The 23,668-nt window shown below is 33.9% G+C and overlaps 1 protein-coding gene across 1 annotated transcript; it reads right to left on the bottom strand.

The window, feature by feature from the left end:
* Window positions 1–2,071: 2,071 nt before the first annotated feature.
* On the bottom strand, window positions 2,072–15,862 carry LOC118748681. The gene is made up of 11 exons (XM_036483278.1): window positions 14,509–15,862; window positions 11,655–11,833; window positions 10,836–11,098; window positions 10,092–10,750; window positions 9,933–10,012; window positions 7,601–7,699; window positions 5,438–5,694; window positions 4,471–4,662; window positions 4,229–4,398; window positions 2,626–2,802; window positions 2,072–2,544 (listed from the first exon to the last, which is right to left on the bottom strand). Exons 1-11 carry the CDS (start codon window positions 15,557–15,559, stop codon window positions 2,237–2,239), a joined length of 3,435 nt encoding a protein of 1,144 aa, XP_036339171.1. The 5' UTR covers window positions 15,560–15,862; the 3' UTR covers window positions 2,072–2,236.
* Between the last annotated feature and the right edge of the window lie 7,806 nt (window positions 15,863–23,668).

Here is a 23,668-nt window from a genome sequence, read left to right on the forward strand (position 1 = left end):
GCATTTGCAGTTCGAAAGATTGCTATGTGTACTTATTTATTCTATACTTTAATAGTAGCTTTAAATTAGATTAATGCCTACAAGTATGCAACAATATTTAAAGTTGTCTTTGTTTAGCGCACCGCAGTTGTTTAGCTGAGTTTGTTACGTAATTCGTATTTAAACAAATAAGCAGCCTGAAAGTATACAACAATAAATTTCAAGTGGCTTAGAAGTTATGAAGCAAGTAATGTTAAATTAAATTTCTACATTTTATATTGTGACCAAAAGTATGGCACAGTATTAAAAAAATATCGCTTTATATGCTCTAAAATTTACATACTTACGTACATTTGTATGTAAAAATTTTAAAAATTTCGATAAAATAAAAAGTATTAAAAAAATAAAATTTAATAATGTAAGTTTTGAACTAATTTTTATTATTTTTTTTATAATACTAATACACTATGTTTTTGCTTAATAGAATACTTACAATATACTTATATATAAAAAATTTTCAATATAAAAACTTTGTAAAAAATAATGAATTCGATTTTTTAAAGGGAAAGGTCCATTCTTAGAAATTATTGGTACCGAAATTGGTTTTCAATATTCCTTTTTTAATTTTTGCCCCATTTGAAGAACAAAAAATACTGAACAATAGATACAGTCAGTCAATAAAGTTTAGGTACAGCGAATTTTTTACAAAACGCGCAAGTATTTTTTAAATATTTTTTTTTTAAATATGGTCAATTCTGCAACAAAAACCCCCAAAATCAGAGTTTAGATATCTTAGCGAAACTTGGTGTGTGCTTCTTTTCAGCGTAGGACGGATGGTATTGAAAATGGGCAAAATCGCCCACTTATGCAAGTATGAAGAAGCTAGGACTTACCATTGATTTTTAGGAAATTTTTTTGTCGCACATTTTTTCCATATAAAATAAATTATCAAACACTATTTAAGTTATATGGAGAAAATGAGCGACACCTTTAACAAAAAAAAAAAAAATGCTAAGAATCAATGGTAAGTCCAGCTACCTCAAGCTTGCACTTTGTTATACTGAAATTGAATGGGCTAAAAAACTGTGTACTCAACTTTTTTCTAAAGAGTGTAAATAAAAAGTAAAACATTTGCATGAAAATTTGCAGAATTTTCTTTACTTTTGCATAAACACTGATTTTTGGGGTTTTTGATGTAGAATTAACCATCTTTAAAAAAAAATTAGCAAAAAATAAAATATTTAAACCAGTATTGTAAAAACATCGCTGTACCTAAGCTTTATTGACTTTACAAAAATATTTGTTGATTTTACAAAAATAATATTGGGAGAACTTTTTATTTTAGAACAAAAACTTTAAATAATAAATTTTTATGTTTTTTTACTTATTTTAGAAAAGAAAAATCGCTATGATTTTTTTTTTAAATACAGTAATTTCAAAAGTAAAAGTGGTAAAAAATTCAAAGGAATGATTAATTTAATTTTTAATTTTTTTTTATTTTACAAAAGTAATTTTGGATAAAAATTTGATGTATTAGAAAAAAATTGTAATATAATGAATTTTTACGTTTTTTGACTTTTACTTTTAAAAGGTAAAAAGATCAAATATGCTGTTTTTAAATCAAGGGACCTAACATTCGAAGCAGTAATTTTTTATTTATTTTTTCTTTATTAATTTTTTGTATTTGTAATTTTTTTATTTGTAATTCCAAGCATATTTCTTTTTACAACAGGGTTTCAAAATCTACAATTCTAAAACTTCGATTCCAAAAATATTTTTTTATAAACATTTCCCAACTTTCGAAATACTATTTTTTTTTTAATTTTTTATCGCATTGTATAGGTACACCTTTTTTATAAAATTTTTTCTTGTGAGGATAACAAAAACAATTTCTTTAAAAAATAATTAAAAACATTCAAAATTCGAATTTACAATAAAAAATAATAAAGTAAAAAAAACTATACTATTGAGCTTTGAAGCAAATATTTATTAAGTTTTTAATTTGTTTTTTAAATATACATATATCTATAATAAAAGCTACCCTAAATTTTGGTAAATTTTTTTCAAAATTTAGTTTACTTTATATGTACATATGTATGTATCGTGGCAACTTTAAAATTATTCCGAATTGCATTACGTTAACTTCTTAAAAGTATTTCTCTCACCCTCCTCTTCCTACAAGCTATGTAAATATATACAAACATGCACGGTTACGACTTAATATATACATACAATTAAAAAAAAAACTATACAGTTACTACTTTCGATAAAAAATCTTCAATATTCGTATGACTGGTGCCTCAAACAAAACCGAAATGAAGAAGGCTACACCGAAGGAAGCTACCGCATTCCCCAGAAAAATGGTCATAACGAAGAGATTATTCAGATGAACGATGCCACTCATGCGAAAAGAAGTGATTAGCATTATGACCGGATGAATGAGATAAGTGCAGTAGGTGAGGCGTGAGAGTGGCCAGAGACCACGATAGGATAGGATGCGATTGGCTGTGGGCGCTATGCCCCAACAGCAGGACAAGACGATCCAGATAAGACCAACGCCGAAGGCTGCAGGCGAGCGAGCGGAAAGGGCGAAAAATTAAATGAGAAATTAGTCATTAATAAGTGATGCGCTGCTGCGCAATTTACCTGTGTGACCAACGCTAACGTAGAACGCTGTCGCTAATCGACTGAGTTCCCCACTCCATACGCCGAAAATTATGAACGCCAACAGCGACCAGCTACCCAGCCAGATCAAATAATTTGTGCGGCTACTTATCGCAGGGGGCTTTTTGACTTTGTGAATAATGTAACCGGCTAGCATGCCTGTGGAATGGAATTTTAAATATGTATTTCTAAAAAATCAAAATTAACACTTAAATTTCAAAATTAAAATTCAAAAGTGAAAAAATATTATAGCTTAAAAATTTGAACTCGTAAACAAAATTTGAATAAATTGAAAAAAATTTGAATAAAAAAAATAAAAAATTTAAGAATTAAAACTAAAATCGAATATTGAAAATAATGACTACTGAAAAAGTCCAAAAATAGGATCTGGAATTTTCTAAAACTTGGTTTTATTTAAAAAATTCGATTCAACAATTTAAGAAATTAGGACAAATGAATTCAAAGTAATCTTGAAAAAAATGTTCGAAATTAAGCAGAATGGAATAAAATGTGTTTAAAAATCAATTTGGGAAAAAATTCTAAAAAACTAAAAATTTAAATAAGGTCAAAATTTTTAACATAAAAACTTTTCAAACTAAAAGATTCCAAATAAATTTGAGGAACAAAATTGAAGGTAGTTTTTAAAATTTATAAATCAACTTTTCCTGATTTCGAAAAAAATTATTATCTTTTATTTCTCATATGTTTGAGCATAAGTTTGCATAACAATAAAAATCATCATTTTTTTACTATGCGAAAAAATCTAAATCAGTTTTAATATGTATGTATAGAAAAAATTAAAGCGCCTTAAATTCGTGAAACTTAAAATTCTCGTATTTAAAGTGTAACATAAACTATTTTTAAATGACATCTACCGCCTTAGATATAGGCTATAGAATGTATGCAACTCTATAAATTACAAGTTTTAGGCAAAACAATTAGTGCAAAATTATGTTAAAATTTAAAAAAATTTTAATTTCGTACATAGTTAAATTATTCAAAACAATTTTGTTAAAAAATATTCAACAATAAAATCCAAATTAAATTAAGTTACATACATATGTATGTACACTCAAGATTTAAAATTAAAGACCGACAATGTGTAGATAAAAATTAAAAAATTCAAAATCTCAAGGTTATTGTAATTGAAATTATTTCGCCTTAAATTTTAATAAAAAATAAATTAATGACAACAACAAAAAATGTATACGTATTGGTAAAAAACAACACTAAAAATAATTAAAAATGGAATTTGTTTGACGCTACGCTTTCGTATTTAAATGTTGCAATTCTAAAGAAAAAATTTAAAGATCGAATATTTAAGTTTGAGATTTTTCAAATTAACAGCATAAACTTTGCAAGAAAGGTATTAAACTTAAAATTAAATTAGAAAAATAAATTTTATTTGGTTAATATATTTAACAATTTAAATTTTAAGAAATAAAATCAAATCTTTGGAGGAAAAATTATTAAAAAAAGACAATTTTGAAATTTTTGAAATAAAAAACCATAACAAGATAAATGACAGAAAATACATTGACGTCTCTCTTCCACACGCCAGAGCATAGAAGCTCATTTCACTTACCCATAATGTAGGTGCCAACACGCTGCCAGGGTTTGTCGTAGAGGAAATCGAATGACTCGAAGGGATTGGCCACCTTATGCGTATAACGGTAATGTAGGGAAATAATGCCCGAAACACCCCAAGAACTTAGCAGAAATGAACACAAAATAATGGCAGCAGTTTTGAAATACCTTGAAGTATGTAATAAAAAAAAAAAATTTGAAAGGATATTTTTCATATGCAACACCATTTTGCAAACTCACTTGATGGAGAGCACCAGCAGCAGCGAAGACATCACAAAGAATTGCATATCATTGGCCATATACCAGCTCCAGATCATGCAAATCTCACTGAGTGGATAAAAATTGTTGATATAGAGTATGTTGCGCCACCAAAAACGGCTGCAAGTGTCGGCGGCGACATTCGGCTGGAAGACGGAGTTATCGAAAGTTTGGCTGGAAAAATAAGTAATGGGCAAAAGGGATGAAAAATGCAGTATATTACCATTACAACTTAACGTGATTCCAGCAGGGACTTATTCTCTCAAAATCACAGCCTAAAAGTATGCAATTTAATAATTTGGCGGCAATGCATTTCAATCAAATTTTAATTTAAATCTTCTACCATACCACATGCTTTTAAAATTTTGTATACCACTCTGCTGCCTATTTTCGGGCGCATAACTTTGTGTATACAACATTTCTGATAGATTAAATCCACATTCATCTCTGTTTGCTACATTTGTGGTTGCATAATCTGTGTGTTTGCGTACATTAATTGAAAATACCACAATTGATTATAGCTGGCTCAATGCTATGTTGCATACCACAAGGCGCTTGAGCACAGGATTGCTACAAATCATGATTAAAGTACTTTCAATCGACCGCATTTGCCCCATATACAAATATTGCGAACATTTAGGCAGCATTTTGGGTGATATACGAAAGCCTTATGAGTTTTATGTAGTCTAAATTTAAGCTACGCACACATGCTTTGGCTTGCATTTTTAAATCGAAATTTTGCGCCATAATGTTGCACAGTTTTGAGCTTCAACGAAAATATATTAATGTAAAATTTTAATGAAAACTGTTCGATATTGAATTTTGGCATTAAAATATTCCTTTTTTTTAATTCTTCATTGCATACTTTTAGTCTCAGCAGCTCACCATAAAGACGCTTACATGAACTTAGGCGCCCTTCAATACCAAAAACCACCACCTTCATACTCACCGCAGTGCAAAATCATTAAACAGTATCACAAACAGATACGCTGGCGTCAAGCGTATATAGCGATAAATCAATAGAAATCCTGTATCCTTCATGCTGCGTCGAAAATATTGTCCTGTATCATCGGGATACTTTTTATCCTGTTTAAGGAAGAGTAATGTCACAAGGAAGCCGCTGATGAAGAAGAATGTATCGACGGAAAAGGTAGCATTGCCAACGAACTGATACCAAAACGAACGTTCGACAATGTTGCGCTGGAACTGGGGTAAAATGAAAAGTTGAGAAATTTAGAAATTTATGTATGTACACTTGCCCGCATATATCTGCGTACATAGCAAAAAATCTAGCAATTCTAACTCAAATGGCAAATATTTTAGTCAGTTTTCAATACATTGAACTGTTTGTGCCTTTATTTTGTTTGCTTGGTATTTCTCTTAAGTTCTACATCTTGTAATGATTCATATTTCCACGAATTTTAATTTTTATTCATTTTCAACTGAAATTTGAGACAAAAACCGACTCGCAAAAGTCTGCGTACAGCTGCATAATATGAGCAAAGTGTGATTACCGTTAGCTGAATTCTTAAGAAAACTAATCAAACAAATGCTGAGACAACTTAAGGAGTTTGTATGTTTTAATTTTGAAACAGTTGAAGACTAAAGGTGAATAAATAAAGTCATGGAAAATAAAGGAAAGAAGATTAGTATTGGTGAAAGAAAAATTATTATAAAGCTATATGCTGAGAATAAACCTTTATGGGAAACCGGAGGTATAGTAAGCAGAACTCACTCATCGATACAGAGGGTAGTGTCGAATTATGTCTCAACCGGTTCCATCTTATCAAAACCCCGTGCTGGTCGCCCGTCCATACTAACGAAGCGAGAAAAAGAATGCATCGCACAGTTAGCGCAATTGAAGCTTGAGGTAGAAGAAAGATTTTCCAAAAGAGTTTCCGATGATACAGTCAGAAGAATTTTAAAAAAAGCTGGGTATCATAGCCGAGTAGCCCGCAAAAAGCCACACATTTCGGAAGTGAATAGGCGAAAACGCACGGATTTCGCAAATGAGCATGTGTCTAAGACCCCAGAATTTTGGAACAAGGTTATTTTTCCGATGAAAGCAAGTTTTGCATTTTCGGCATAAAAGGAAAAAAGCTAGTATGGGGAAAGAGGGGCACAGCATATGAAAAAGAAAATTTGATACCAACTGTAAAACATGGTGGGAGCGGAGTAATGGTTTGGGGATCAATGGCAGCTAACGGTGTCTGGAAACTTACATTTATTGACTCAATAATGGATCAAATGGGCTATATACAGGTTTTAAAAGATAATTTACTACAAAGTGCGCAACAATTAGGGCTAAGGGAGGAGTTTTGTTTCCAGCAAGACAACGATCCAAAACATTCCGGGCAAAATGTGAAGCTATGGTTGTTGTACAATGTAAGGAATCAGTTGCGAACACCTCCGCAATCTCCGGACCTTAACCCAATTGAACATTTGTGGGACTTACTCGAGCGTAGGATCCGGAAACATACCATAACCTCAAAAAGTATGCTAAAGGGCATAGTATCGGAGGAATGGACAGAAATTACAGGAGAAGATACAAAAAAACTCGTCGAGTCGATGCCAAAACGTCTTAGAGAGGTGCTAATGAGAAACGATTACCCTACTAGTTACTAGGATATCAGCGGGCATCAATCGCTGTAAAATACAGTTTGTATGCAGACTTTTACGGATGTCTTTTTATATATGGTTTTAAAAATAAATGAATTGAAATTATAAATTGTACTTAAAAATATCTATAAATATAATAGTAGTTAAGATAAATATACTTTTAAGGAAATAAACAAAGTATATTTTGATACGTATTTTATTAGATGAGAAATGTGTGATTTAAGTCGTACGTTCCAATTTTTTTGCACTGTACGCAGAAATATGCAGGTAAGTGTATGTTTATAGGAGTTTGTGTAATGTCCTTGTTTGAGGCTGCAAAAGTATGTTAGTAAAGAAAATATCAGCGGCAAACGCTGCTTAAATCGCAAGGATATGATGATGAACAGCAGGTGAACGTTTGCCGCAAATGTGTTTGTTCGCTTGTGTGTTTTATTGATGTATGTATGTATGTATGTATGCATGTATCGTAAGTGCTTGAAAGCAAAATATTTACTCTATTTTCACCGATGGTAAACATTTGCAAATACGTATGCACCATTATCGTCCACAGCACGGAGAAGACGCGCAAGCCATGCACACAGGAGGTTTGTTGCTGGAGAAGGAGAAATGCAAAGAAAAAACGAAATAAGAATAATAAAAACATTAAATATAAAGCAGCAAAAAGATTTTTTTCGGAAGTACATAATGTAGCTACTGCTAATGCTTATAGGCTGCATTTCTTTATTCATTCTGAATGTTTGGAATAAACTTTTTTGTTTACTTATTCTTTAGAACGTTCCTGATGATATGTTAACGTATATTTCAAACGCATTCTGTTTATTCCGGCTGTGAAATGGGATTATCCGGAATGTAGAAAGAAACGCAGCCATAATGTTTCCTAAGAAATACAAGCAGCGTAAAAGGAAAAAGGAAATTATTCGCCATGCTTATGATGCTGTTCATATTTTTTTACGTATTAATTTTAATTACCGACTTGAAAGTAATTATTTTGCTTATCTTCAAATGTTTGTTTGCTTTGCAATAGTATTATTTTTGAACCTTAATTTTGCGATTGGCCCTTGACTGCGATTTGAAATGAATGTAAAATTCAGGATCTGCAAAGTGTCGCTAACAAAATAAAATTGTATCTAAAACATACACAAGAGCGTTAAAAACCAATTTAAAAAATTTCCCACACGGGAAAAATAATTTCCCAAAAGGGAAATTTCATAAAATATTCTTAAATGTGATAGTCAGCTCAAATAACTATGTGAAAAGTTATTTCGGAAAAATATTCCTTATCTTTAAACAATTTCCCAACATAATTTCGCCAAAAAATATCTAGCGATGCATGTACTATATTTTTAGATATTACCTCTAAGGCTTGTTTTAAAACACTTTATTTTTTAGAAGGCATATTTTGACATACAACTCATATCTAAAAGGAAACATTCTTATATTTATGTTCACATGAATGTACATACATATCGTCGCTTGACGCGCAATACCACGTATAAGATAGTCAAAAAAATTTCTCAAAATAGCAAAAAAAGTATTTTCTTCAAAACTTTTGAATGGATTTCTAACTGAGCTTGCAAAATATGAGCCTCTAATATAATTATTCACCATGAAATTTATAGTTTAGGTTAAAAATTGAGACGGGGTAACCAAAATTAAGTTTTTTCAGTGACACCTCATACGTGGTATTGCATTTGACATATACGAGGAATTGCGCGCCAAGCGACGATATGTATGTGTGTGTCAAATAGTTAAAAAAAATTTCAAGGAAATTAGGTTTTTTGTTTTTCGAAAAATTTCTTAAAATGTAAAAATAATATCTCTTCAGAAAAAATCCCCCTCTTTTCAGAGACTCAAAATCAAGTGTTTACAAAATTAGACATTTTCTCTAAATGTGTAGCACTTCATCGATCCCATTTCATTAAATTCTTAAATTTCTTAAATATGGAAAAAAAATTTAATTGCTTTTCTAAGAAAAATAGTGCTCTCACATTTTAGAAAAATATGAAAGATTACTTCTAATGTATGAATTTGCAATAACATAATATGTAGAATTTTCATGGTTTTATTTATATGTTTTTGTATTCGATTTTTTTATTTCGGAATATGGAAAACCTTTACAGTGCTCTATTATGGAAAATAGTGCGCTTACAGTTTAGAGAAGTGTACTTCTTATGAATGTATTTATAACAACATAATCGCATTCTAATAAAATTTCCCCAATGGGAAATTCAAAATAAACTGCTTTTATTGTGTGCAAATATTGTAAAGCTGTTTGTTTAGTGTACTTCCGCAAAAATGTTGGGTTTAAAAAATTTCCCTGCAATGGACATTTTAGTAAATTTTGAAAAATTGCTTCAATTTGTCTAAAAATGCCACAAAACCGTCAGGAAAGTAAATTTCAACTAAAAACCGTGAGTTAAAAAATGTCCCTTCAAGGGAAATTTAGAAAAATTTTGCTTACTCTAACTAAAATATTTCAAAGCTGATAAGCAGTAAATTTAAGCTGATGCAAAAAAATTTCCTTTTAAAGAAATTCCCAGAAAATTATAAATTTTACCTAAAGCCTACAATCTTCATTCAACTCTCCCTCAGCTTCATTCATGCATTTAATTCATATGAATTCTCAACTTCAAAAGGCTTGCCTTTTATCTTTAACCTTCGCTGCTAACTAAGTCAACGCATACTGTGCCATCTGTTAACTTTGTTTGCAACAATTTTTTTATTTTTATCTTTCATACCACAATTTGCACTTCAAAGTTTTGCAAAGTTCACAGGAGGACGCATAGCACCAACAACAAAAAATGTAAAATACGAAAGCAGCTTACCTCTTTGTTCTCTGTCATGTTGAGGATACTGCCGGCATTTGTTTGAAATGCAAAACACAATAAAAATTTCTCATGCAAACCTGAAATGCATAATCAAAATGTTTTGATTGCAAACTTTACCTTTTGTGCGCTCACACTCAACGCTCTCCACATACGCACCCAATTGTTTTCTCGTCTCATAAGTACTCGACGCACCCATACTGCTGCTCGTTTCCAGGCGATAATCGGCCATATGTGACTTCTCGACATCCGTTGCGGAAAGTTCGCCATGGATGCGCCGCACACTGCTGCTGTTGCTTGCAATACTCCCACCGCCACCGCCACCGCCTCCGCCACCAGCAACACCACCCCCTTTCGTAGTTCCCACTGTCGCTGCGGCTGTGCCTGCTGCGCCATTGCTATTCCCATTCGCTTGTCCGCCAGTGCCGTTTGCGCTGCTGCTGCTACTGGCGCTATTCGCCGTTTTATTTCCATTCACATCCGCCTCAATGTCGAGCACATTGTTGTTCTCCGTTGTCAGTGTGCTCATCTGGTATAGTTCGAAGGCTGGCACTGCTCTTGTTGATTTGAATGCACCTGAATTGCCGCCACCGGCATTATTAGTGTAGGTCCCCGCGACACTGGCATCAATTGTTGCAATGCCATCGCCGCCACCGCCACCACGGCCACCGCTGGCACCGGCGATTGCGGCCGCCATGACAGCATCAATTTTCGCACTAATGGCCGCAATGTGCGGCGAGCTGAGCTGCAGTTGATTTAATTTCGCCTGATACCAGGTGGCTGTGATGACGAGTAGCAAAAGTGAGAATACGAAACTTCTGAAAAACAAAAGTAAAATGGGAATTTTTGTTCGAACTGCATTTTTTGAATGAGTATGAAGCGGAAAGTTGCTGATAAACTCACAGAAATATTTGAAATTTTAGTTCGCGCCAATAGCTGAAGGCGCCGGGCACTGCACGCACATGTAGCACTTGTATGATGGTGTGGTTGCCGCTGCTGCTATTGCTGTGACCATGGCCAATACTTTGGTTGTATTGTGCTTGATTGATCGCCGCGGTATTTAGTGCAACAAGCATTTGAGCATGTGGATCCAGTGTGAGTATGGCGTACACGTCGTGTGCATTGCAGGAACGTGGTAAACACTCGCCCACTTGGAGGTTTACGTGCTGAGGAGTTGGAAGAGAAAAGGGAACGAACAAAGCGATGAAGGATGTGAACTATAAAGCTTTTTTCATTCTTGGACGTGAAAAATAAACCGTTCAACAATTTCCCTTGTTAGTTAAATTACCTGCGTTTGCAACAATATTTCACCTTCCTAAAATTTTGCCCAAAGGGAAGTTTTAAAAAATGCTTCGGTTTACTAGTAATATTTCATAAAATGTATTGTGAAGTAAGTTTTTTTTCGAAAAACCATGTATTTATAAAATTTCCCTCTAAGGGAAATTTTTGAAAAATTATCAAAAATTGTCGCTATGTGTGTTTAAAATTTCCTACTGTGCTCAAATTAGTTTCTTTGCACTTATTTTGCTTTTCCCAGAAGGGAAATTTTTGAAATTCCTTGATATGCTTGTAAAAATGTACATATGTACATATTATCAAATTCGTTGATCTATAGAATATTCTCGTCTGGCAGTGATTAGAGACAATATTTTTTTACACTTAGAGCGGTTTAATCTTTTCGTTCGGATGCTGGTAATACCAGCCTAACTTAAGCCTACTTACCAACTGTTGCGGCATCGACAGGTGTAGCGCAACCAAAGCAGCATAAAATTCAAATTCGAAATGTTTACGCTCATCTGGATTTAGTTGCCGATTAAGTTCATAGCAGAAATTCTTCTGACCCAGCCATTTGTCGTTGCCGAAGAATAATTGTCCACGGTAACGGCCGGAAGCATCGTATGCTGGAAGATACCAATTTTAAAAGAATGCAATTAAAGAGAGAAATAAAAAGAAAGTCTACAAAAACAAAGAAATGAGTAAAAGAACAACTAATCACTGATAAATTTTAAAAGTGCAAAAAGTACAGCTTAAAGTCTGAATCGAAAAGTTATGCTGCATAAGCACTAGCGCTATTAAAAAAGAAAATTTCTGTCAGTCCGTTCAGCCAACATAATTTTCTAGTCTTTTTTCCTATTTTTCTCTTTCTCTCCCTCACTTTATTCTCTCCTTTAGCGCACTTTTATCGCTTAATATCGCGCGCCCTTGTTTGTTGAAAGTTCCACAGACAACACCATTCGCCGGTTGAAACAACAGAACTAACGGTGTCGGTAGCAATACAGTGAATTGCAGATTTTACAATGTTAAGTGCAACTTTATTACCAGCAACAGCAGCAGAGTGCGAAATGCACCGTAGTAAATTTTGTTGTTATTTGCCTTTTAAAACGGTAAACGGTTGATTGTTAAATCGTAAGCGCTTGGGGGAAATTTAAAAGATTTTTTTTTGTTAATATGAAGACTGAAAACAATTTAGTAGCTTCAGTTTCGATTATTTTTTTTGCATTTACACAGAATTTCTCATGAAGGAAATTTTTAAATTTTTTAATTTTTTACTAGAAATACATATGTATTATAAAAAATTCTTATGAAGAACAAATTTGTTTATAAAATTTCCTTTTTTCCAAATTAGCGGGAATTCCCGTCAACATATTTAGTAGTAGTGTTAAGTAAATAGTATTATTAATATTGTTTTTAAACTGAATTTGCATTTTAATAAAATGTCCCATGAGGGAAATTTTTAAATGTTATTTATTTAATATGAAGACTCTAAAGGCAATTTAGAAGCTTGAATGTGGTATATTTTTGCATTTTCACAAAAGCGCTCATGAGGGAAATTTTTAAATATTATTTTTTACTAAGAATGTTATAAAATATTCTTACGAAGAAAACAAAGCTTTATAATATTTCCTATCGAAATATTTTTTTTTTTTCAAATTAGCTGGAATTCCCCTCAAATATATTTAAGTGCCTAAAATAGTATTCTTTTAATTCTTCAGAATTTCTTCGCTGGGAAATTTTTAAAACTGACCCCCGCCCTGTGGATGTAAATTCTACCAAACCCTGCTTTTAGAGCCTATGTGCAAGTTCCGAAAGATATATGTACACTTCAGGCGCCTCATCCAAAATACTACGAGTAGCAAATGTCCAATCATGAAATGCTCATCAATCATGCACCAGTGTTTACTTAGAATTGCTCAATTTGCAAGGAATGTGGCGCCCACATTGCGAAAGTGTAGTGCAATTTATGGGTGCGCATCATCATCAGTTTTTTTTTTGGGAAATTAGACTAACTTTAGCTTGATTGAAATTCAAGCTGGCGCCATGTTTTCTCTCCCTCACCCTGCGCTGGCCTACAACGCAGTCATTAACTGGCGTACGCTTCAACGTTTGGCTGGTTTGGCTTCTGCGCGGGTTATGTGTGTCACCTTCGTAATCATCATTAGGCTCTTTTTCTCTCCTATACTTTTGCTGTTGATTTGCGCATTCACGTGTAATAATTACCAGCACACAATTCATGAACACCGAATTCAATTGACTGTAAATTCATTTGTCTGAAATGATTTATGTCGTGTAACACAAAAGAGGTTGGGAAACAAATGATAGAAGTTTGAATGTGGGGGTCATCACAGATAAAAGCACAATGGAAAGAACTGTAAAAGGACATTCGACTAAATTCGATTAATGTGGAGGACTGTAATTAGGCTCAAACCTGGCACTAACAACAAAACTTGTTGAAGAGATTTTCAGTTTTCCAGCCCAATAATCAATTATATGTATGTTTGTTGGAAGCAGATTTATTTGTGCCGCTTAAATTTATAATTTCATTACTTTCAAATGCTCTTTCGGATGAACAAAGTAATGCGCATTTGAGTTGGTTATAAACGTATGAAAAATATGGGTATTTTCCTAATAAGGAGGAAGTGGCGGCGGCCGTTGATAAAACTTCTTTCGAAAAAAATAATATTTTGGTTGCAAGAAATTAAATGTTTAAAAAATACCGTGCATCAAAGCGAATTCATTTCGATTTTGAATATTATCATACTATAAAATTTTCCCTGACGGGAAATTTTGAAATTTGGATTATTTTTATTAAAAATGCCATAATATGACTGCGGTATTATATTTATACAGATATAATATATTTTTAACAAATTTCCCTTAGAGGGAAATTTTTGGAAAATTAATTTAAATTTATTTTAAATATATTTATGTGCCTAAGATAACATTATTTTATTTTTCGCATAATTACCCACTTGGGAAATTTTTCAAATAGTTTTAAAATATCGCAAAATCACGTGTAGAGCATTTGTGAAAAACATTTCTAGTAAAAAGCAAGTGTCCGAAAAATTTCCCTTTAAGGGATTTTTTGGAAAAGTTATCGATATTGCTTTATAAAATCAAAAATTAGAAGGCGCTACCCTCTATCTCAAAATGTCACTCGAAACCATACGAAACTTTCTTCTGATAGACTTTCACGGGAAATTTGAGGCAACTTGTAATGCAGGCAGGTAAAACGCTGAGGAAAATTGCGAATTCCATATAATCATCAAATAAAGCCTAAATATGTTCACTAACTTACCCTTTTGCGCCCAGTCGAAGTTCCCATGCAAGCCCGTCAAGTACGCCTGCATTTCCAGTCCGCAAGCGGTCGACACTTTTGTGCGTATTTCCGACGCCTGCCAATAAAAGTGATCATACAAATTGGTGATGATTTGAAAGAAATTAGCGGAATGTAGACTAGCAGCCGTTGCGTTCACTTCCCCTACAATAGTGTCCACGCCAAAATAATGACTGATGCTATTAACGTTATTGCCCGCTGCCTTTGGTGTCTCCTCCTCCTGCTTGAGCAGTTCGCGCCCCTTCTTCAGCGTTTTATTTTTATGCACCTTAAAGATGTGTGGACTTATGGTGGCCACAACATTTGGTGTAGTAATAATTGGCGCTTGTGTTGTGGTGCTAGCAAGAGTTGCATTGGTGGCCAATAAACTATTCTCTGTGGTATAAATATGTACTGTTACATCGGTTGCACCACCAAAACCTTCCAGGCCCACCTCACTTCCGAGACCCACGTAGGGCACGCGTTCATTGTAGCTGAGCACAGGTTCCTCGGCATTGCGTAGTAAATGCTTCTCTTCGGCGCTGAGGTCGCCCTTCTTCACGGTCTCATGCTCCAAATCCTCCAAGTCGCTTAGATTAAAATCGAAAGTGACCGGATGTAGTTCGTACTCTTTGAGCGTGCGCGCCTTCTCGTACTCAGGGAATATCGTTTTGTCGAGCAGTGTATAGGGTTTCTTCTTCAACGGTTTTACGGGCAGCACTTCGTGTGTGTTCAGCACGAGTGGTCGATCTGCGTGCGTGGCGATTTCATGCACTTCGTGGAGTATGGTTATGTTGTTGCTGCTGGAGAAGCGATGTGGCACGAAATAACTCTCCGAGCTAGCGGCATCTGTTGCTCGCGGTGTTGTGCTGTTGTTGCTGGTGGCATTGGCACTGCTGTGCTCGTTTTTGATGGCATGTTGGAGGCAGTAATGGGGCAGCAGCAACTGTAGAAATATTAGCTGCGAGCAGCGTAGAAGAAGACGTCTTTGGGTTGAGGGTTTTCGGCGGCCGGCTGAGTGTGCGTGAGGCATTTTCGTTTAGCTGCTGAACTTATTTTCTCGATTTTTTGTTAAATGAGTATGACTTTTCTTATCATTGCGAAGTTATTTAAAGCATTTGCTTGTTATTGTATTTTTTGCACTTTGCGGAGTTAATTCGCTCATTCTTTATCACTCTTATTAATTCACTTTTTTTTAAACTGCGTTAGGTTTTAGTTTGATTTAAAGAAATAAAGGAGTTGGTGGAGTTAAGAAACCTAGAAAAAAATTACAAGAGCTTCTTCACAAAAACAATTAGTGACTACCACGCCACGAAACAGCTCTCAAACTGCTAGAATGACTCTAGACAAGAATAAAAGACTTATCCGAAGGCTATGAGGTTACAAGACATGAAAAAAATTTGTCTTGGGATTCCTGGCAAGAAGAAAACCTCGACTTTAAATCTGCGTATAAGTTTTCTTCTTAGTGGACCTGACTACTCGAGGAAAAGTTCGTCTGTCCGCAACTCAACTGTCTGAACATTTGGAGGAGGAATGCCTAGGTTATCGTTACAAAGAAATAGGGGAGGGAAGCATTAGCGCTCACAAGCGGTGGATTTTGGGGTATGTTTTTTACACTTTACAGCCTTTACAGCCACTGATATGTACTTAAGAAGGATTCGAAGATTTAGTTTGCCAACTTCGAATTCGTTTTACAAAAATGAGCTACATAATAAAAATACAAGTTCAGTTAATTTTTGCGGTATTCGAAAAATTAAAAAAATGGGGCATTTGTGAAAAATCGCCATTTCTATCGGAAACCAAAAACCAGAAATCGAGGAAAATGAACATAAAAGTGGTAAAAATTCCATGGAAGTAATTAATTAGTTTATATTAAAATTCCTTTGTAACACTTTTTACTACTTTTCAAAGTTGAGCGCATAATAAGTAATTTTTAAGCAAAAAACACAACCGACTTAATTTACCATATACATATTTAGGAGTACCGTTAATTTTTTCATGATCCAATGATCGGATCTAAACCAAATTACGGGACTACCCTTAAGATACCTTCATTCCGATAAAAAAAAATATATATATTGAAATCGGTTCACGCGGTGCAAAGTTATGCGGTGGCATACATAAAAGAAGAAAATATACTCCGAAGAATTGATAACCTCCCCTTTTTTGAAGTCGGTTAAAAATGTTTGAGTTCTTTGTTAATTTTATTTAAATAAAATTCAATTTACGAAACTTAAATTTTTTTTTATTACATACCTAGTGTACATAAAACTTGCGTAAATGCATTTTAAAAAGCGTATTATCTGAAGCAGTATTTTCTGATAGTATCTATACATATATTTGGAAGTATAAATAATTTTTTTTAAAAAAGAAAAGAATAAAATACCATTTAAATTTTTTAAATATTCCGAAAAGATTTGCCACCCCTTATAATGTAAAAAAATTAATTTAATAAATTTACTGTTTTTTAATTTAAAACCTTGAATATGGTTGCCAACTGCAAAAGGTTTGAAAATTATTTAAAAATGTAAATATGACAAATGTGAAAACACTATGCACTGTATTACGGGTATGAGTAAGAGATGATTTGGAGAGTTTTGTTTTGTGTAGGTTTTGAGCAGGGGTGCCAAAGATACACATTTTTTAATTAATAATTAGGTAACTTTGTAAAAACATTTATAGGAAGTTAAATTACGAAAACGTTTTAGCAACAATTTTATTTAAACAATTTTTACTACAGTTGCCACCACAAAAAATAATAAAAATTAAAAAAAATTACTAAAAAAAAAAAAAATCAAACTTGTTTGTTTTCAAAAAATGAATTAAATAATAATAAATAGAAAGTTTAATCCCTTCAGTAATTTAAAATTTTTGAATTTTTATAAAAAATGTGCGAGACATTTTTTTCTGTACTTTATTGCTTTTTACTTCTTAAGCCTTACGCTATAAACACATGCAATTTCATGGCTAAAACAAAAAAAAAAAAACTAAAAAAGTTACCGCCTTAAAAGTTACTGATGTGCCTTCAGATAGGCTATAATTTTTGCAATTTTTCTTTTCCAATGCACTAACTGTGGCAAGTTAATGCCTTTAATAAGTATGTCATAACTCTTTCTACACCCACAATCCAATAGCTTCTCTCATACTCGCACTAACACTCCCTCTCTCTTTCTCGCTCATCATCATCTGCACTCTTCATACATTTTCTTTCACGCATCCATTTGTGGTGCTGGTAATTTATGAATGAAATAAACTCGTTTGCATCAGCTTTGATGGCTACGATGAACGATTTTTTCTTACCACATAAGAAAAGTAACAACAACAAACTAACAACAATCCGCTTTTTAAATGGTACGACGCCACTAAGACAGGAAGTGACTAAAGCAATGGTCATAAAACCGGGGATTTTTTTTTTTTGTTTAACCACTTTTGCCATTTCACTTTCAATTCAATTTTAGTGGCACAATAAAAACCATACGCGATAAAGGCACGTGTGTGCATAAAAGTAAGAGAAGAAAAGGCGTAGTAAATAGCAAGAAATTAAAAAAAAAATTGCAAGTGATAAAGTGTGAAATGCAGTTGAAAGAAAAGTGCAATCGTGCTGTTGGCAAGTCAGCTGTGGTCGCGAGCGTGCAGGGCGTTCAAGTGTTGCAGACGTGCCGCGGCATAGAGCGCAATGGAGCGCGCTAGAGCGGCCGGTGAGCCAATTTCAACGCCGCAGACAATTGGGCATAAGTTTCGACAGCGAACTGTCGCGAAAGAAACTGTAAAAATGCAGGTGAAATAAAAACAAAATAAATTAATTAAAATAAAGCGAAAAAAATAAATTTAAATAAAGCGAAGAAAAATAAAATAGATAAATAAGAAATAGTATAAAAAATAAAATCGCGCGTATTGCAACGCCACACGCTTAACCTGTTTCATCAGCTGTCTGCAAGTGAGTTGTTTTTTGCTACCACCACATTATATTTTTTTTTTTTATATTTTGGACTTCTTTTACCTGCACGTCGTCGACACACTTCCAGCTGCAACGGTGCATATTTGGATTTTTTTTTTTTCATTGGAATTTGTTTTGCACATTCAAATACCAGTTGCACGTGTTATTACGCGATCTTTTTGTGCGATTTCGTGCTTAGTAAGTGTATTATGTAAAACCCGCTTATTGAAAGGGTATGCAGGTCTGTATTGAATAGAGCTACATAATTTAATATTAATATGGGGGCTTTAAAGCAATGCCAAAGAGTTTCAGTAAAAGACTTCATGGAAGATCTTGTTTGCTTTAAAATACTATCCTAAAAATTGTATGCTCCTGAACTTCTTCAGAACTGAACTGTGCAATCTTGAGACATTTTCTTGCATCCCTTTCATGCCTACATCTTACGCAGATGGCTCGAAAAGCGATTATCGGAATCCAGATTAATGTGAAATGTGGGGCTATCTGAACTTCGAAAGAGGATATGGACGCTTTTTAGCCGAGCCAGGAAATTCGCTTTATCAACGAACTCGGCGTAGAGAGATTGCAAATATAAGGTAGTCTTTGGAAAGCTGGCCGGTCTCTATACTCTATCAAAAGAAGAGGCCCTCTTGCTCGTTCGGGGAATGCACTTTTCTTTGGGTGAAACAACACTGCGGTAGAGGTGCGTCTGACCGGTAGAGATTCATCCTAGACTTCTCTCTAAACAAGTCACCTGGCCCGGATGGTATCTAGACCGCGCTCTGTAAAGGAGGCATATACGTATATCTCGTTCCACATCGAGGGCTATCATCCTTTTTTTTGGTTGACTCAATGACAACAGGTCTCCAAGGAAAGTTTACTTAGATTACTCTGACTGAGCTGAATGACCTGATTCGTAATACCATGGACGGTAAGCACTATGATCAGACGGACTTTATGGATATTGCAATGACTTTCGACAGTACTGAATTTCACCGAATTTGTTGACTGACTGGCTTATTGTGATGCTCGAAAACAGAATTATTGTTGCCACACTTTGAATCTGAACTGCCACTGTCTAATTCCCTTGGGAATCTTCTTCTACAATTTTGGGCACTGGACTCATTGTGCCGGGCTCAAAAATTTTGACGCAGGCTACTTTTCATCACAAGTGCAGCAGTCCAAACGGAGTTTCCGGCGGCCAAACAACTGAAAAGGAGATCTTACTCTAACCGCCTCGTTTGCAATTGGCTGCGAATAATTGGGATGTTTGGCGATTATAAAACTGCTTTATGGAAAAGTGGGGGATGAAATCCCGAAGTATTCTGTAAAAGAGTCTAAGTACCTGCACCTTTGAGGTTATATTAATCCCCAACAAAGAAAAAAACGCTTCGTCATTTGTGTGTCGAAGCCAAAAAAGTCTCCAATTGCCGTTATCCTTTGCGAGATACCTTCACTGTGTTAGTGGGGGCAACCTTGCAATTGTTTTAAACCCATGCGGTGCCGAGTCGTTACGTCTTTTGTCTCGAGATGAAAGTTTTATCAATCCTACTGAAGCAGCTCATGGTCCTCATGTATTGGCTGGGTTCCCTCAAGTAGATCGATTTGGTAGTATCTTTGGTCTCAATTACGAAGGGTAAAAGGAGGCTTTAGTGGAATTCCAAGGAAAATTGGTGGGAGGGTTTTCAAGATGCCTTTTTTCAAGAAGTTTGACTAAGCCCCTGACGAGAAATCCATTACCAAAATTTCGGAGAATGCACCGCAAACTTTGCGAAAAGCTAGACGTATTCATGAGTAGGGATGAAACTATACCATGCAGTTATCGATACTTTTACTTGAAAGTAGTATCGTAAGAAAGTATCGATATACGAAAAATATCGAATCTAAAGTATCGATATCTACTCGTATCGGTACTTTTGGCTATGAAGGTATTCCGTATGAGCTGGATTAAGTTAAATTTTTAAAGTAAAAAATAATTATCCTCGACGAGTTCCAAACTCCGAATAATAAAAATTTATAAGTTGACAAAATTCCAGGTGTATGTCCCTTATAGTAAAAATTAACGGATTTTATATGATGAGTTCTTAGAAAGCTCAAATTTCGATACGAAATTTCTGGGCTGGGCTACGTTGAACATTTAAAATTTTTTTTTGTCATCCACGCTTTGCACCGTACTCTTTTCTCCTTTGCTTCTTTTTTAAATAATAGAGCTAGTCTCCACCACCTTTAATATTGTCCGATAATGTTTTCAGCGCGAAGAATAATAGAGCTACACTGTACAATGGGCCATGTATACGCCGCACAAAATCAAACGATAAGAGATAGCGAAATAGCTGTAACGATGTTTAGTAGCTTTTGAGGTGGGATATTCAGGCAAAATAGTCTCGGGCTGTAGAATAATTACCTTAACTTTCCAAAAAAGATGGTTTAAATATTTTCCTTTTTTTTTTGGCCTGAAACCAGTACGCAATGAAGTTTTTAAAAGGTTTTAAACCCAAATTTCTTTGGATTTTTATTCTTTTGACTTAAAAATAGCGCGCAATGAACTTAAAAAAATATTTTGAATGATTTTTCGATATGTTGCCACCACGAAAATGGATTCCCTGGTGCAAGAACCGCAAAAATATCTGTTAAAAAAGTTCATTTCATACTGGTTTTAGGAAAAAATTTACGTCGTCAATATTTGAAGGTCGCTGGCGTTTAAAAAGCCATAAAACACTGGGCGATTTATATTAGTGGAGGAAAAAATTCCGAAAGAAAATTCGCCTTCATATTGGGTTTCGATACGAGTATTTTTTTCGATACCTACTCAGTACTTGGTTCAAAAGTATCGATGCCAAAATTACTTCGTATTGAACGAAAAGTATCGAGTATCGTTGCATCCCTATTCACGAGCCCAAGCTGAAAATCCTAGTACAGGCGTCGATGACCGTTAGGTCAAATCCAAGCTATTTTAAAACTCCGCAGAAAATAAATTTTGAAACTTTACTACTTCTTTAGCGACTAGATTAAGGCCAGCACCTAAAGGACGCAGTTCTTCTAAGGTGAAATTCAAAGATTTCAGTACGATAAACATTATCTCCTAAAATTCAAGAGATTGTGTAAGAAGACTCTGAACAAGTCCGCAGAGCAAGTTCGTAGCAGACAACAACAACAACAAACTTACTTATTTAGTTCGGCAAGTAGTGCGTAGAATCTCCTATCTTAATGCAAACACTACCAGAGATCTGTGTTCACTGAATTGGAAGAAAACAGATGACCCCGGAAACTCATTTGTTTTGCTCGAAAAACTCTTTCAGCCTGCAGTTACTGCCTTTTTTATTACAACTTCGTAGCTGCGGCCGACAACTGGGCATTTCTTCTCCATACAGTTTTAGGACTTTCTGCTTCACAAGATTTGATGTATTTTCAAGCGAACTCGCTATTCATATTTTTTTTTACCATCACTCTTCTTCTACTTGCATGCCATTTGAATGCAATATTTTTTTTCTAACTTTCAAGTCTTTCATTAATTTCTTAATTTCCTAACCAAAAATACTTTCCTAATTTTTCACGCATACACAGATTTCTGACTACAACCAACTAAATATTTTTATTAACCACCAAACGAAGCAAAAACTAGACAATTTTCCTGGTTTAGTGGCAGTGTAAAAGAAAAAAAAGCAGCAAAGAAAAACAAACAGCAAACTGGCTGCTGCTGCAGTTGTTGTCGCTGTGGCGGCTATTGCCAACACTTATGCATACGGTTGATGGCTGCCACAACAACGTAGTGATTGTTGTTGTAGCTGCTGCCCGTATTGCTGTTGAGCTGTTGCTGTTTCTGTTGCAATCTGAGTGGTGCATTACATTCATTATTGGTTGTCCGAGTGGTTTTGCTTGTTGTGGCTTTTTAGCGCTGTTGTTCTGTTTTTTTTGTTGTTGTTGCAGTTGCATCTCCAGCTTAAAGTAGTGGTTGTTGTTGTTGTTGCCTTTAGCTGTTAATGCTCCGGCCATGACAAGCGTGTTGACCAAAAGCAGACCAAAAGTGGGATTACACAATTTCGGTGGTGGAGAAGAAAAGGTGCAGAGACAGAGGAGGCAGTAGAAAAAAAATAATAATAAACTAAAGAAAATTTACAGCGTCGTTGAAGCTGTCAGCGCAAGCAGCTTTTCCGTTGTGCAAGTGTGTGTGTGTGTGTTTGAATTTTTATTTATAAGCATTTTTATTGCGATTTTTCTAACTTTTCTTTTTGATGCTTCTTTTTATTGCAAAATTATGCAATTTTCGGGATTATTTATTTGAACTGTTAATTTTCTATTGAATAGCGTTGCGAGAAAAATGCTAAATTATGGAGCGCGATTTTTTTTTTTCAAATTGGTATTCAAAGTGAATTGACCCATTAACACCAAACGTGACGTGCCTTGATTTGTTTATTTAAAAAATCAAAATTAAAGTCGAAATTTAATATGACAAATGGAGGACAATTGTTTTAAGTTAAATAACTTTTTTTTATCTTTTAAATAGTTTTACCTTAAACAATTTTTTGATAACGAAATTTTAATTTTTCTCCAATTAAAAAAAATATATTCAAGTTTATTTGGATATTTTTCTTACTTATACCCCTTATACCCAATTTTTTTTTGCATTAAACAATTTTTTCTTAAATTATTTCAAAATCGTTTCTAATTTTTTTCTTAAACATTTTCCTTTGGCCTCAAATTTTTTTAAAAAATTACTAAAAATGTGGCCAAAAATTTTTTTAAAAGAGTTTTTCATTTCATACATTTTTTTCTTTTCATTCATTCATTTCATTTTTTCTTAAATGCTTATTAATTTATTTTAATACTTTTTAGTTATTGTGCCTCTATTTTATTTCTTTATTACGAAGTAAATTTTTTCCAAACTTGCTATCAAATTGCTTTTTAAAATTTTTTCTAAATTGTTCTTGATTTTTTCTTGCCATTTTTTACAAGCCGATGTAATATTATACACATGCTTTTTCAACGGAATAACAAAAGTTTCTCTTTAATAATTGTTTTAGACTGAAGGTGTTTCATAAAATAGTTTTCAAGTTCGTACCCTAATAGAATAGCATGAGAAATGTTTCCTTCTTAAAATTTGTATCTCCAATTTTTTTTTGCAATTTTTTTTGTCTAAAATTTTGTATGAAAAAAATTAAAACAAGCAAAAAAACGTGTCGTCATCGAATTGTTTAAATTTGTTTCTAT

Source organism: Rhagoletis pomonella, unplaced genomic scaffold (genome assembly GCF_013731165.1).
Source record: "Rhagoletis pomonella isolate Grant_MI unplaced genomic scaffold, Rhpom_1.0 Rhpom_scaffold_00013, whole genome shotgun sequence".
In the NCBI taxonomy this organism is placed as follows: Eukaryota; Metazoa; Arthropoda; class Insecta; order Diptera; family Tephritidae; genus Rhagoletis; species Rhagoletis pomonella.

Coding starts and splice junctions, on each gene's coding strand:
- LOC118748681 (XM_036483278.1), bottom strand. CDS start 15,559: ATGCCTCACGCACACTCAGCCGGCCGCCGAAAACCCTCAACCCAAAGA. Junction 11,834..14,508: donor CTTCGACTGGGCGCAAAAGG/GTAAGTTAGTGA, acceptor GGTATCTTCCAG/CATACGATGCTTCCGGCCGT. Junction 5,695..7,600: donor TTACCATCGGTGAAAATAGA/GTAAATATTTTG, acceptor ATTTTACCCCAG/TTCCAGCGCAACATTGTCGA.